General features: G+C 41.3%; 1 protein-coding gene across 1 annotated transcript; it reads left to right on the top strand.

Moving 5' to 3' along the window:
- The first annotated feature begins 6,718 nt into the window (after positions 1-6,718).
- LOC131886625 (uncharacterized) lies at positions 6,719-7,715 on the top strand. The gene is made up of 2 exons (XM_059235012.1): positions 6,719-6,853; positions 6,923-7,715. The coding sequence occupies exons 1-2, from the start codon at positions 6,770-6,772 to the stop codon at positions 7,694-7,696; spliced, it is 858 nt and encodes a 285-aa protein (XP_059090995.1). The 5' UTR covers positions 6,719-6,769; the 3' UTR covers positions 7,697-7,715.
- The last annotated feature ends 6,704 nt before the right edge of the window (positions 7,716-14,419 follow it).

Below are 14,419 nucleotides of genomic sequence, written 5' to 3' on the forward strand. Positions count from 1 at the left end.
AAATGACTTGAACGCTTTTCTGAGGGCCTCGCCGGACATGGCGGCCCTTTTGACATTCATGGCCATGACCATGACGAGGGAGTCCACCTTTGGGTGGAAGGCTCTGAAGGCCTTCCCCTCAATATGCGNAAACCCAAATTTTTGGGCCATTGCTTCCCTCAAATACTCGTAGATACATAAATAGATATGTAGGCGCTGATTAATAAGTAGGCTTCAAAAAAAACAGTTAAAACCTAAAATAAAAACTCGGCCTCTTTGGCCGAAACAAAAATTATTCTAAATTTCCCATTTGCCCGCCTTTTTAGCCCTATTTCCACATTTTAGAACATTCTCAGCCGTTTCCTTGCTTGGATCGTTACCTGCATCCTTAAGTTATTGTTCCTATTTGGAGACCTATATTTCTGTACAAAATGATCAGATGAAGAATTAATTTTTCTGCCAGAACCTGTTAGCAATTTTGTGGGCCTAGGTTTTCAGCAGCTTTACTAACCTCTACAGGGAATATAATATCCGGTATAGTTAGAATGAAAGATAACGGTTAGACTAATTGTTTCATATTCAGGAGTTGAGCTATTTTAGGGTAAAAAACTATGGCGGATATTGACCTCATTCCAACGTTTGTGCATACCTCGTAGACCTTGGAAAAAAGTTAAAACCTGACTCTTTTTCGATCTTTTTTCTTACCATCTCTCACATTTTAGAACTTCTTAAGCCGTTTTGTTGCTTAGGTCCGTTTCTACCTCCTTCTCAACTTATTGTTCCTTGTTAGGGACCTTTTTATTTACTTCCGTGCAGCATGATCATATGATGAATTAATTATCTCCTCAGACAGAGGCTTTCACATTTTTTTGTTTTTGCAGGCTTTCATGGACTTTACTAACCGCTGTAAGGAATGCAATCCCCGGTATAATCAACATGAAAGATTGTGATTCGTCTAATATTTGCTACTTAAATTTTACACAATATTTGGTCTGCCAACAAATTGAAAATCAAATTAAACTCCGTTTTCTGTTTGGGAAAGCCTGCAAAAAAACGAGCTGTAGTTGAGTTATACCGTTATGAGTTTGATACAAACAAAAACCCAAAATTATTTTGTAAACAAGAGTCCCATGCAAACACAAGAGACCTCAGAAGAGAATCGATGGTTTACCATAAAATCCATATCAATTAAAACGTGTACTATTGTCAAACATTACAAAAATCTTTTAAATATATAATAAAGATACTCAATGGATATCCTAGTATATCAAATTGTATTGCCTAGATCTTTTTAACAGATAAAAATGCAGCAAAGAGGCTAAAAGGGGCTAAAAACGACCTTTTTCCCATTGTAACAATTATTTTGCATTTGCACACCTTTTCTGCGCCTTTTTCGAAACATTTTACTCATTTTCTCAACTTTTTTTCCCTTTTTTTCAAGTTTAAAAAATCTTTTCGGCAAAAGAGGCAATTTTTTTTCCATATCTACTAATAAATCTTTAAAGAATTTTCCTCAACAGCCCTGGGTTCGATACAATATGAACATAAAGCTAAATGAAATAAATAATATTATCTTGAATTGTCAATGATTCCATTCTCTCTAGCAGAAAGGATGTCTGAAAAAGGGAATCAAATCAAAGGTAAGAACGAAACAAAGGATTGATGTGATTATTCAAAGGTGCAGATTCGGAGGCGAGGCGAGCCGGACTCAAGTCCGAGTGCACTAGAGTCTTTGGCTCGATTTTGGAGAAATTGGCCGGTATCAAGTCTTTTAGAAAGTACTCGAGTCCGGAATCGTCAAAGAATATTCATTTTTTACTAAGAATTTCTCACGACGAGTCAATTTTCTTAACCTTACTCTAGGAAAAGACTCGAGTCCGGCAGGAAGTAAAAAAATCAAAGGACTCGCCCCAGCACCAGTTACAATTAAAAGTTCTTGACTTCGGATCACGGAGGCACTAAAGGGACCGGTGCCCTCAAAGGGGATAAGTCCTTTTGATACGCCTCGGCGGATGAGACACTTCGAGCTGTTTTGGCTCAAAGAATATTTCATGAAGGTTGTGAGACAACTGAAGAGTAAGACGAACACAGACATCATGGGCAGCGGACGAGGACGACCAAAGAGCACATCGTCAAAGTTGACCTCCTGATCAATTCCTACGAATAACAATATCGACGACATCAAGACAAAGCTTGGCCCATATTATTATACAGTTCAACGTGTCCTCCATGTCGATCTAGGCCTCTCCACGAGGTCTCCCCTCCAAGACGAAGTGCCTCGATGATTCGTAATCAAGAACTTGAAAAATTCCATGGGGGAAAGCGAATGACGTCAACTTTGAACATACATCATAAAGGGGGTTGTAGACGCCTTTTTGATCTGATTGTAGAAATGAAGGTTTTTATCCCCTTTTTTAGAGGATTTATCCCCAGAGTCATATTTCGAGAATATTTGTTCATCCTAAAGTTTTAGGCCTAGTCTCATCTGTAATTGATTTGCCTTGGCATCTTTGTCTGTCCGCAACGAGAGGAGGCAGAGGAGAATGAAAAGGACTTTAGACCCGATGACTCAAGTCGTAGTATCGGAAGAGATATATTGCGACATCTATGGCCACTTTCATTTCATCCTATATTCTTGACACAGATTTCTACATGGAATTTAGTTAGGCTTCAAAATATACTTTTCTGACAATTGGCTACTTTAGGTTTCTTAACAATGCAAAGTTTCTCTTCCGTCACTAATTACAGAACTCATTAAAACTATTTCAAGTTTTCAACGACCATAGTTTTCAACGACTATAAATATGAAGGCAAAGAGCACAATAAAGGTAAAGGCAATACACATATGTAAAAAATATGACAAATACGAAGGCTAACATTGGTCGTTGGTACCACATTGATAGAGCATCCGCTGTCCAAGGTGCAAGCCCTGGTTCGATCCCAGGCTAGCAAAGTCCAAGTTTCTTTGTGGTGTTTGATTACAACATGAGTTGCTGCTTTAACTGCTTAAATGGGCGAACCTCCGGTCTTTCCCGAGGGTGAAGTAATATGTGGCTGTGAGCTCGAAACGATGAAGCGGGAATATCCCTCAATCGGGACACCCCATCATCCGATGAAAGGCTGAGCGAGAGTTCAGTCATTGGACTTCGTAACCAACAAAAAGATGTAAAATATGTGAGAAATGTTGCCTCCATTACCCTGCTAGGAATTTAGACAACTCTCATCGCCCTAAAATTACATGTGAGAGCAATGTTCCGTTCCCGAAATCCGGCTAGGGCTCGAGTTTCCGCCCTATGGTCGTTGAAAACTTGAAATAGTTTTAATGAGTTCTGTAATTAGTGACGGAAGAGAAACTTTGCATTGTTAAGAAACCTAAAGTAGCCAATTGTCAGAAAAGTATATTTTGAAGCCTAACTAAATTCCATGTAGAAATCTGTGTCAAGAATATAGGATGAAATGAAAGTGGCCATAGATGTCGCAATATATCTCTTCCGATACTACGACTTGAGTCATCGGGTCTAAAGTCCTTTTCATTCTCCTCTGCCTCCTCTCGTTGCGGACAGACAAAGATGCCAAGGCAAATCAATTACAGATGAGACTAGGCCTAAAACTTTAGGATGAACAAATATTCTCGAAATATGACTCTGGGGATAAATCCTCTAAAAAAGGGGATAAAAACCTTCATTTCTACAATCAGATCAAAAAGGCGTCTACAACCCCCTTTATGATGTATGTTCAAAGTTGACGTCATTCGCTTTCCCCCATGGAATTTTTCAAGTTCTTGATTACGAATCATCGAGGCACTTCGTCTTGGAGGGGAGACCTCGTGGAGAGGCCTAGATCGACATGGAGGACACGTTGAACTGTATAATAATATGGGCCAAGCTTTGTCTTGATGTCGTCGATATTGTTATTCGTAGGAATTGATCAGGAGGTCAACTTTGACGATGTGCTCTTTGGTCGTCCTCGTCCGCTGCCCATGATGTCTGTGTTCGTCTTACTCTTCAGTTGTCTCACAACCTTCATGAAATATTCTTTGAGCCAAAACAGCTCGAAGTGTCTCATCCGCCGAGGCGTATCAAAAGGACTTATCCCCTTTGAGGGCACCGGTCCCTTTAGTGCCTCCGTGATCCGAAGTCAAGAACTTTTAATTGTAACTGGTGCTGGGGCGAGTCCTTTGATTTTTTTACTTCCTGCCGGACTCGAGTCTTTTCCTAGAGTAAGGTTAAGAAAATTGACTCGTCGTGAGAAATTCTTAGTAAAAAATGAATATTCTTTGACGATTCCGGACTCGAGTACTTTCTAAAAGACTTGATACCGGCCAATTTCTCCAAAATCGAGCCAAAGACTCTAGTGCACTCGGACTTGAGTCCGGCTCGCCTCGCCTCCGAATCTGCACCTTTGAATAATCACATCAATCCTTTGTTTCTATAAATATCTGGCCAATCCAACGACAATCAAAACATTTTGATCCTTGACATCACACGGCAGTTGTGGCCAAGGCTTTTTCGCAGTTATGGCCAAATTAAACAATCGATTGTCGTAGTCCTTAAAGCACAATCTGAGTTTGTCTTCTGCTTGCACGTAGCTTACTCGCTCCGAGGAAAGGCTCAAAATGCCGATGGTTTTGCACCACGTGCTTTCAAACGCAAATTTATTTTTCACTATGGTGCTCCCAAATATGTGCCTAATCGTATTTGATAATAGATATGGCCTTTGAGTAAGATAATGGTAAATGTCACAATGGGTGGGGAAATCCGAACAGGGCTTCACATTTGAGGTTACAATAAAACCGTCCACCATATGAGGGTTATTGGTCCAGCAATGCTCGCCATTCCACCGCAGGACCTGAAATTTATACGAAGAGCCCAAATTGAGAAGACGATATCGTCGAGTCCATTTGTGACCATTAAAGACGTTGTTCACGGGTCGAATGATATCTTGGGTTTGACGGCAAATCACAATATAACAAGTGCCATTCCTCCCCATGTTTGTGGTTGCAATGACCAAAAATGAATAATTGGCAGAGTCGTGGAATATATTGTTCGACCACAATCTCTTTACCTCAAGTGATCAAGGAAAACTGAGAAGTTGGTCATTTTTGGTGCCCACTCGTAATATTGATTTCGGAGGGCAAGATTAGCTTCAGGTCTGGTTTATATGTGCGTGCCTTTCCTTTCCCCGGTCATTTTTAGTTTTGTTAAAACAGCTTAGAAGGCCTTAGAGTATCAATAAAGACTTATTAATTTCTTTGTTTGTGGAGTGAGTGCGATTAACCAAATGAAATATATACTTTGTTTTAATACAAGCTACTGTACTTTTACTGATCTTATTCGCATCTGATAGCTATGTGTACAGACTAATTAAAAGTAAACATTTAGTGAAACGATCTTAGTTTTGGATGGATGTGATATGTCTAAGTAATATACACTCCAGACGAAGGCAAGAAATTTACTCGAAGATTATCATAAAACATAGTCTAGATGAACAAGGAAGGTCGTTAAAAATACAAACACACAAAATGTTCAACGTTCTGTAATTCAAGCGAATGATCAGATCTACCTTAATTATTAGTATTAGTATCATTGCAGTGGTCGTGGAACAAAGCTGGCTCACGTTGCCACGTATAGCCATTATAAAAAAACCTAATCCATAGCAAGGCAAGTACCTTGGTTGCGAGCACACCTTAGCGGACATAATCTGGTGTGCTTAACAACCACGATATGATAGTTATGGCTTATTAGAATGTGAGTTCGTTAAGTACACTCGTATGTATGTTACTTTATTCTACTGGGTATTTTTGCCTCTTTGCGTTTGAAAACACTGATGGAAAAAATCTGCGAAAAAATCGAGGGCTGGCGACAGTGCCAGGATCGTCGCGACCAACTTCAGCATCGCCAGGATCATCATTGACAGGGTCAAGAACACGTATAATGCCACTGGCAGCTTCAGTGATTGCCCAAAATTATAAAAAACATACAAAAGACTTCGACTTCCACTAAACTAATCCGGATCAAGGGCAACCTGGATGGCATCCAGTATGGCCGGATTCTTGGTGCAAAGGTCATCCCGGCCCTGAACAGCCAATGCAGCACCGTGAACTGGATGTGTCAGCAGGATAGTGCTCCTAGTCACATCAGTCATGGATTTCTAGAAGTTTTAGATGCCCGTGCACCAGTACATCACAACGTCACTCAGAAGTACCTGAAGATTCCCTCCCTCATCCCTGAACCTGAATTCATTGGATTTCTTCATTTGGACGCATATTGAGGGGAAGGCCTTCAGAGCCTTCCACCCAAAGGTGGACTCCCTCGTCATGGTCATGGCCATGAATGTCAAAAGGGCCGCCATGTCCGTCAAGGCCATCATTAAGGCGTTCAAGTCCTTCTGGAGGCGGTTGGAGGTGTTCATTGTTGCCAAAGGGGGAGGGGGTTACGAAAATAAATTATTCTAAACTATCTACTAGCCATCCTACACTACGTCCACACTAGTAAATCCTGTAAGGGTATAATTACAAGCACTTTTTTTATCCAAATAAGGATAAACAGAGAGCTATATATATATTCTATACTTGCAACATAGAAAGTGACTTGTATAGTAAGCCTCTCTTTCGCTTTATGATCAGTCCTTTTTGTTCATTTGAGTGGATACGAATCCCCAACGAATATCTCCCTAAAGAGAGAATACTTGAAGGGCAGGCCACATCACTTACGTAATGTTCCAGTCGAAAATCAAATTCCGGTTCATTCCAATTAAACACCAAACACTTGATTTACATGTCATTCAAACAATGAGATCTTGCAAAGCTGGCATCTCAAAACTTCTGCCTCTTTTGGCCGTGCATTTTGTCGCAGCCTCTCCAATTCTGATTCGGGTGGGTTAATCTGATTGTGCTTTGAACCAATTGAGATTGTCAATCGGCTTTGTTCTATCAAATGATTAGGACGTCCCTTATTCCCACGGATTGTGCAGGCAAGGAATATACAACGGAGAATGGAGTCCCCTGACCTCCAAGCCGCATGGCAATGGAACATATGAATGTTCGTCCTCTTACTCGTACATTGGAACTTGGTATCAGGGTTTACGCCAAGGAGGAGGTGCTACCACTTTTACAAATGGAGACGTTCACATTGGACACTACCTCAATGACAAACGAAACGGACACGGAGTCATGACTTGGAGAAGTGGACGAAAATATGTGGGTGACTACTTGAATGACCGTCGTCACGGCAAAGGTGAAATGACCTTTCCCAACGGAGACAAGTACACTGGGGATTGGAACAATGGCCGAAGGCTAGGCCATGGTTTGTATCTTTTCACAAATGGAAATCGTTACAAGGGCGATTATGTGAATGGCGTAAAACAAGGTGTGGGTCAATTTTGGTGGACCGCAGGCCAGCATGCCGGAGACAAATATGTTGGCCAATTCAGAAGAGATCGAAGGCACGGGTATGGTCAATATTTCTTTTCCAACGGTAATATCTACGAAGGGAATTGGGTTCAAGGCAAACAACATGGACAAGGTCTTTTACGATATCCGAATGCTAACATCATGGAGGGAACATGGAACCGAGGCTTAAGAGATGGTGTTTTCATCTTTACTTTCCCCAATGGGGAACGCCACCAAGCTACGTATGTAAAAGGCTTACGCCAGGGCAACTGGGTCAAAATGGATCCAGTTCCACCTCGACTGAATGTTTTGCGAAATGGGAATTAAATGATGATGGGTAAATGAGCGTCAAATGAGTTTTTTTTATTTACTTACTAGCAACTATTAGTGCTGGGGCGAGTCCGGACTCGAGTCTGAGTGCATTCGAGTCTTTTACTCGATTTTGGAGGAATTGGCCGGAGTCAAGTCTTTTATAAAAGAGTCGAGTCCAGACTAGTCAAAAAAAAAGACTTTTTCTTTAAGTTTTGCAAGACGAGTCGTTTTGCTTGACCTGACTCGAATCCTCTGCTCGACTCAGAATACAGCATACCTCAGTAATCCGGCAAATTGACATCAACAGCAAATCATTGTTCAGGTTGGTTGGGTATCTTGTCTATAATCATACGCTATAGAATGATGTTAGCGAATTGCTTTCCCCTTCACTTCTTAAGGGTTATAAATTCAACATTCTTTCCATTGGTTCTTTTAAGAACCCAATAACTGTCTGATAACATCATGTTATACCTTTGGGGTGTCCCTTGTAGTTACTGATTCCAGATCAGATCAAACATATCGTTAACTTACAATTATGTGTTGTGACACTGACGGCCTTGTGATAGCATTAACCAGGTCTATGCATTAACCTCTTTACTTGAAGCAACAGAAAATAGCATTCAGATACTGTAATAGTATCAACCTCACCTTTTAGAATGGTATATAATTTCGCACAGACTTAAATAAAATATTTTTCACTTTTATGATTTCGTTGGTTGCTCATTTGGTTATCTACTTTATGTGATGCATTAACATCAGATCCTTGACAGGATTGTGATTAGCGGTGTTTAGGGTGTAAATGGGTTTAGGAAAAAGCCAGCAGTGGCCATTATGTAGCCATACTATTTTTTCTATTATCAAAGAGATCCCTGTGATCGGAATCAAGAGCGATCCGGTATACTTGAAAGTCTGCTTTTGTGTTATAAATCTTGCTCAATGAGTACATTAGGTCTATCTCCAATATCATGCTGTATGCTATAAGTTTCTTGTATGTCAAAAGTTGGCCCTAGCATCCTTCCATACTTGATGCATCGGATCTGCAAAACGCACTAACCGGCGCAACCTACCCCGGGGGGGTAGTGCCGTTTGAAACATTTCACTAAAGCCGAAAACCAATCGTTTTCAGAGAGAAGACCGATTGGGACCAACCCCAAACCAACGTCCTGGTGTCATGCTATTAAAACATGAGGGGTTTATCCCACCACTGATCATTGTTAACCTTTCGTGAACAATTGCATTGTCCGTGCCACGAATGCATTGATGAGGAATAGCGTCTTCAGCTCGAACGACTCTTGGCTTGTTCCCACCTCCATGGACCGGCCTTTAGACCAACCCACTGGAGTCTTTTGAACGATCTTAATTTACTTTAAGATTGCAATGTGGTGCTTCAGTAAATGCAAGTAACTCCTAGCTCGTTAAGGATCTAGTTTTTTGTAACAATCAGAGTAGGTCAGGTAGCTATATCTTTGCTTATCTTTTGGGTATCATGTTTCCACGGTTTCAGGGTTTACGCCCATGATGCTCTTGGCGCTTGATGCTCGTTCCATATCTTACCCCCTAGAGATATGCTTGAAGAGAAGGGAGGTTCTCTTTTCTGTGACAACTTCAAAAGAGACAAACCGTCTCCTACGATTAAAAAAACTGGGGAATAAAGACACTAAGAGTAATGAAGTGAGTAAGTCGTAGGCTGTCCTTTATTCAGAGGGTATATCGCCTTACTTACTGAGAAATGGCTCCGTCTGTTCCGCGCCTGTTCCATGTCTGTCGAAACTTGTTGGGACATAAAGAGCTCCCTCCCTCTTCTTGTTCCAGGTGTAGCACTCTCATGACGATGGTTTGTATGGTTTGGAAGTGTTTTACCCAAATATCCGGGAAATCTTGCGTTTTCCAGGCAACTTTATTTTACGACCAACTTCGGCCGATGGGAAATATTTGTCATCGTGAATACTCAATCGATGTAAGAGATTCTCGCTCTTAGATTGAGCCATTGGACGGGTAATGAAACCATCAATATGCCTTGGTAAAACGTGGGCTACGTTGCTGTTTTCTCCCGGATTGTGCACAAATCCAAGGCAAGTTGTACTCTGCACTGGGTACTATTTTTGAAAGGCGTATTTGGTTTGGGGACATTGAAGCAGGAAAAGGAGATGACGTCATCACAGTGCTTTGGGAGGTCACTAGAACTTTTAGACCTCAATAGCTCTTTGTTAAGGTATTATATTAGTTCCAGGTCATTTATTATTGAAAGGAAATGTTATAACGTTTTTTACTGTGAATGGTCAACGTAGACACAGGCGAAGGGGTGAAAATACATAGTTGAGAGAACCAAGACCGTTTAAAACAGATAGGTACTGAGTGCGATAAATAGGTAGAATAATACGACTCGGCCTATGTGAGTTTCCTCGACATGAAACCTATCTGGTACAATTTGTTAACGCACACGAATCTAAAACCTGCAGTGCTCACGTCTGAATAGCAAGAAAATGGGAGATCTGGTTGCGGCAACAACAATGTCGTCTTGGTAGCTACCATTGATTTAAGATCAAGAAATGCTCGCTTGTATAATGAACTCCAACGAAATTTGGTCTGGGTGGACAGTAAATACAAAGGTCTAGCCACCGAGCGAAATCAGGTGCAAATTGTCCGTAGGATCTCAAGCAAGCAAGAAAAGTGTCAACTTTGAGAGCTGAAGTTGGACATGGGTGCCATAAGGACCTGGCCTTGATCGAAGATTGATCATGACTTGCGACATACTATTTGGATGTAAGAAATTGTCGTTAGTACTCGACATTTGACCACTAAATTGGTGCCTGATGTTTCGTATTGTTTGTGAGCGATTTTCAAAATACAATTGTCCATAATCGGGGGATTCAAGATGTTGGTGGTCAAGAGATAACTATGAAAAAGTGAGATGACTCGACAAGCTACGTGGGAAAGTAAGCCGGAAAAAGAAGGAGTCCACCTTGGATCTCAAATAATCCGCGGCAACAAAATGGCAAGTGCGAGGAGATCTAAACCAATTGGGAAGATAATGCATGTCAATATTGGCAAGGATGGATCTTAAAGCATTGGATTCCGAATCCTTTCATGCCAAGATAGGTTATCGAGATTCGCGAATATCCATAAAAGGTATTTTTTTAGTTGGCATTTTTTCTTTTTTGTTTAGTTGGCATATAATTACATGACACGTGGCACCTGGTCTCGGAAAATCAAATGGAACCGATAGGCATTGGCAGATAAAACAAAGGAGCCTTATAGACATGCAATTGTTGTATAGCAAGAGATGGGTGAAACTAATCCCTGCAATTCTGTTGACAGTCGTTTTCAATAGCCAAACCCTGGTTAGAAATGGGAAGTGACATCTCAAACATGTCCAAGGAGCGGATTATACGTCACTTGACGTGTTTGCGCTGGGAATAATTGCATGGCCCAAGTTGCGTTGGCGAAGGTCCATAGGGGAAAAAAGCTCATTCTCTTAATCTTTCATTACCATTCCAAAGAGTTCCCTACACAGGGTGAGGCACATCTAGTGTTCTAGTGGGGAGAGGAGGTGGAGCATAACCCATCTGTCCAATTAGATCTGGATTATGATTGTCCAGATGACCCTGATAGGCGTTGTTGAAGACAGGGCGATTTTTTAGGCTGATCCACGTTCCCTTACACACGATGACAGGCTCTATTCGAATGATATAAGGCAGTCGTGACAGTGGCCAGGAGTGATTGAGAATTGACCCGGGTTGAGACGAGGGAGGAGCCGCAGCCTGGCCTATAGGGCATGTCAAGAGAAGGAAATTCAAGGAAAAATGTGGTCGGGCACCCAGATTTTGGGCATTTTGGGGAGGGAGTACAAAGACAAACATCACAATCAACTCGCACTGTCCGCTCATTGCATTTTCAATAATCAAGTGATTTTGAGTGAGCTGTGTTACAAAACCCAACAAAATGAACATGTTTGGTGTAATTCGGAATACGCACTATCAAATTGGCTCAATACCACAATGCTATTTGCTTAGACAAGGAGGTAAAATGGAATAAATGTCAAAATTCAATGCATGCACAGTGCAGTTTGGATAGGCATGTTGTCTTTGATTTTTCTCTATGGAATAACGTCAGTTGTTCATGAACTCGTTCACTTGACAAGCCCTATTGATCCAGTCGATTCTCCTCGTGAATCATCAGACGTGGTTTGACGACTCCTTTGAGTCTGGAGCGCATACGTACTACTCTCACGGATATTCCCATGGAATTCTATTTTGACGCAAGATTGGATCGCATAAACCTCGAGGGCCGATAGAGACGAATACTCTCTTTGAACAGATGATGCCATCACAATTTCTACCAACTCAATGAGCTCCGATGTTGGGGTGAATGCACCACGCCTATTGTCTGGTCAAGATTTTTTTCTCAAGACGAACCCACACCTCAGGTGGGCCCATCGTTCGGATCCCATTGCGGATCGTTCCCGTAATGGTGAACAAGCGATCTGGGACCAGGTCATCCAGATTGTGAGAAGGTTTTAAAGCCAAAGCTTGAACCCGGAGTGTTTTTCGACGACCTCGAAAGGCATTTTATCAATCGATGACAGCATTCTAGTAGCATCAGTATTTTTTTTAATTTTTTTTTGTTTGGTTTTTCACAGGCTTTTCTATCCGCTACAGGGAATGTAATACCCAGTACTATTAAAATGAAAGGTTATAATTCGTCTATTTATTAGCTTTCAATCTTTATATGATATTTGGTCTACCAACGAATTTGAGTTGGCAGACCGAGCTAGTCCTTGAATGTAGGGTTGATCTGGAATGCTATCTAAAAATTTGTCCAAGTCTGACTTGAAAGATGCTACCGGATCAACAAGGCCTACGTATTCCCTACGAATATCAGAGGGAAGCAAATTAAACAATGAAGGAGCCCGAGAAAGAAGAGATGTGGACTTCATTGTTCGAACTAGCCTGGATTCTCGAAGACTTGAAGGTGCTCTCAAAACGCACATTAAGCCTCTACGGTCACTAGAATTGACCCTAAACCCTGGGTTGGGACAAAGCTCATGGATACTTTTGAAAACGTACAATATCAGATACCTTTCGTACCTTCTCTGAGTACTGTACAATCCCAACCGTTCTAACCTTTCCCAATACGAGAGCTCTCTCATTCCTGTGATGTTCCTAGTGAAACATCTTTGGACTTGCTCGACCTTTTGCAAACCTGCTGAACTCATTGGAGCCCAAATGGGTGAGGCGTATTCAAGATGTGGCTGGACAATCGACTTGTACAGAGTTAGCATCGTGATGCTATCTCTGGACTTAAACGTGCGATATATCCAACCACACATTTGAAAAGCCTTACCCACCTTCAGCTGGATATGCTCATCGAACTTTCCATTATTTTGGAGGACTAAACCTAAATCTTTCATAGATGAGACCTGCTCAATATCTTTACCTCCATTATCTACGAGTGGAGTATTTAAAGGAGTTGACCCAAATGTCATTGACCCAAATGTCATTGAGCGGAATTTCATTCCGTTCAGGGCCATATTACTCTCAGTTACCCAAGAGTAGATTCGATCTAAGTCCTTTGCAAGGCTACTGGAATCTTGGCCATTCCTACCAGAAACTACCTTTGTTTCGTCTGCATAAGCAGAGAGACTGGCAGTAATACTAACCTTTTGAAGCGGGGCAACGAATATTAAAAAAAGGAGGAGCCCTAAGATGGAGCCCTGGGGAACACCTGACTTGGCATCATGTATATCACTAAGGGATCCCTCAACCTTAACAATTTGCTTCCTATCATGAGTGAAGCTGCTTATCCAATTGATAACCTTGCCTTGGATCCCAATGTCATGTAGTCTATTCAACAAAAGGCCATGATCTACTTTATCAAAGGCCTTGGCAAAATCAAGATAGAGAACATCAACTGACTCGTGCCTTTCCAGTCCCTCAATGACTTGCTCTAAATGCTCAATCATTTGGGTAACCGTGCTAAAATGTAGTATGCAGTTGAATAAAAACTCTCCATCCGATTCATAATAATGCTTTAGCATAAGAACAATGGTTAATGGAGTAAGAAGGAGATGTACCTTTTGGACCTAACAACAGTTGAAGTCGGTCGTGTTACATCGAAAAAAGGCCGGATTAATGAGCGAAGAGGCTAGTACTGGCATTTGGTAAGTTTGATCTGTTTCGCACCAAGATTCCTAACAAATGTAAAATATTGTTCATCAATCTTAGTGTTTTATTCTTGCAGATTGAAATTTTGAATCTTGCATACTCTTAATCATTACTTATGTTTAATGATGCGGTCTGCAATAAACTTAGACTGCCTGGAGCGCTTCAAATGAGACTTTCACGAATGAAGTATCTCTAAAGAGAACGACACACTAAGTTATCGTTAAACAACCCCATGAGTCACTTCTTAACTTCTACTTACGTCACCCAGTTGAGGCGTAGTTAAAAAAAAACTTGCTCCATATCTACCATCCTCATTAACCTAAACGTCTCGTTTTCATGGACACCCTTATCACCCTTATTGACAAGATTGCCTCCCTTTCCATCCCCAACGCTGTCGAGATATTCCATCTCATGCCTGGACAGAGTTTAGTTCTCGGAGAAATCAGAACGAGAAATCACGGAAATCGCGAGATTTGAAAGGGCGCGGATTCTGACTCAGTCGTTCAAGTGAGCTGAAATAGAAATACCTAACTCGAGCGACCTGGCGCCAGTCTCGTTTACACCATTCCAAAAT

Source organism: Tigriopus californicus, chromosome 9 (genome assembly GCF_007210705.1).
Source record: "Tigriopus californicus strain San Diego chromosome 9, Tcal_SD_v2.1, whole genome shotgun sequence".
Taxonomy (NCBI): domain Eukaryota; kingdom Metazoa; phylum Arthropoda; class Copepoda; order Harpacticoida; family Harpacticidae; genus Tigriopus; species Tigriopus californicus.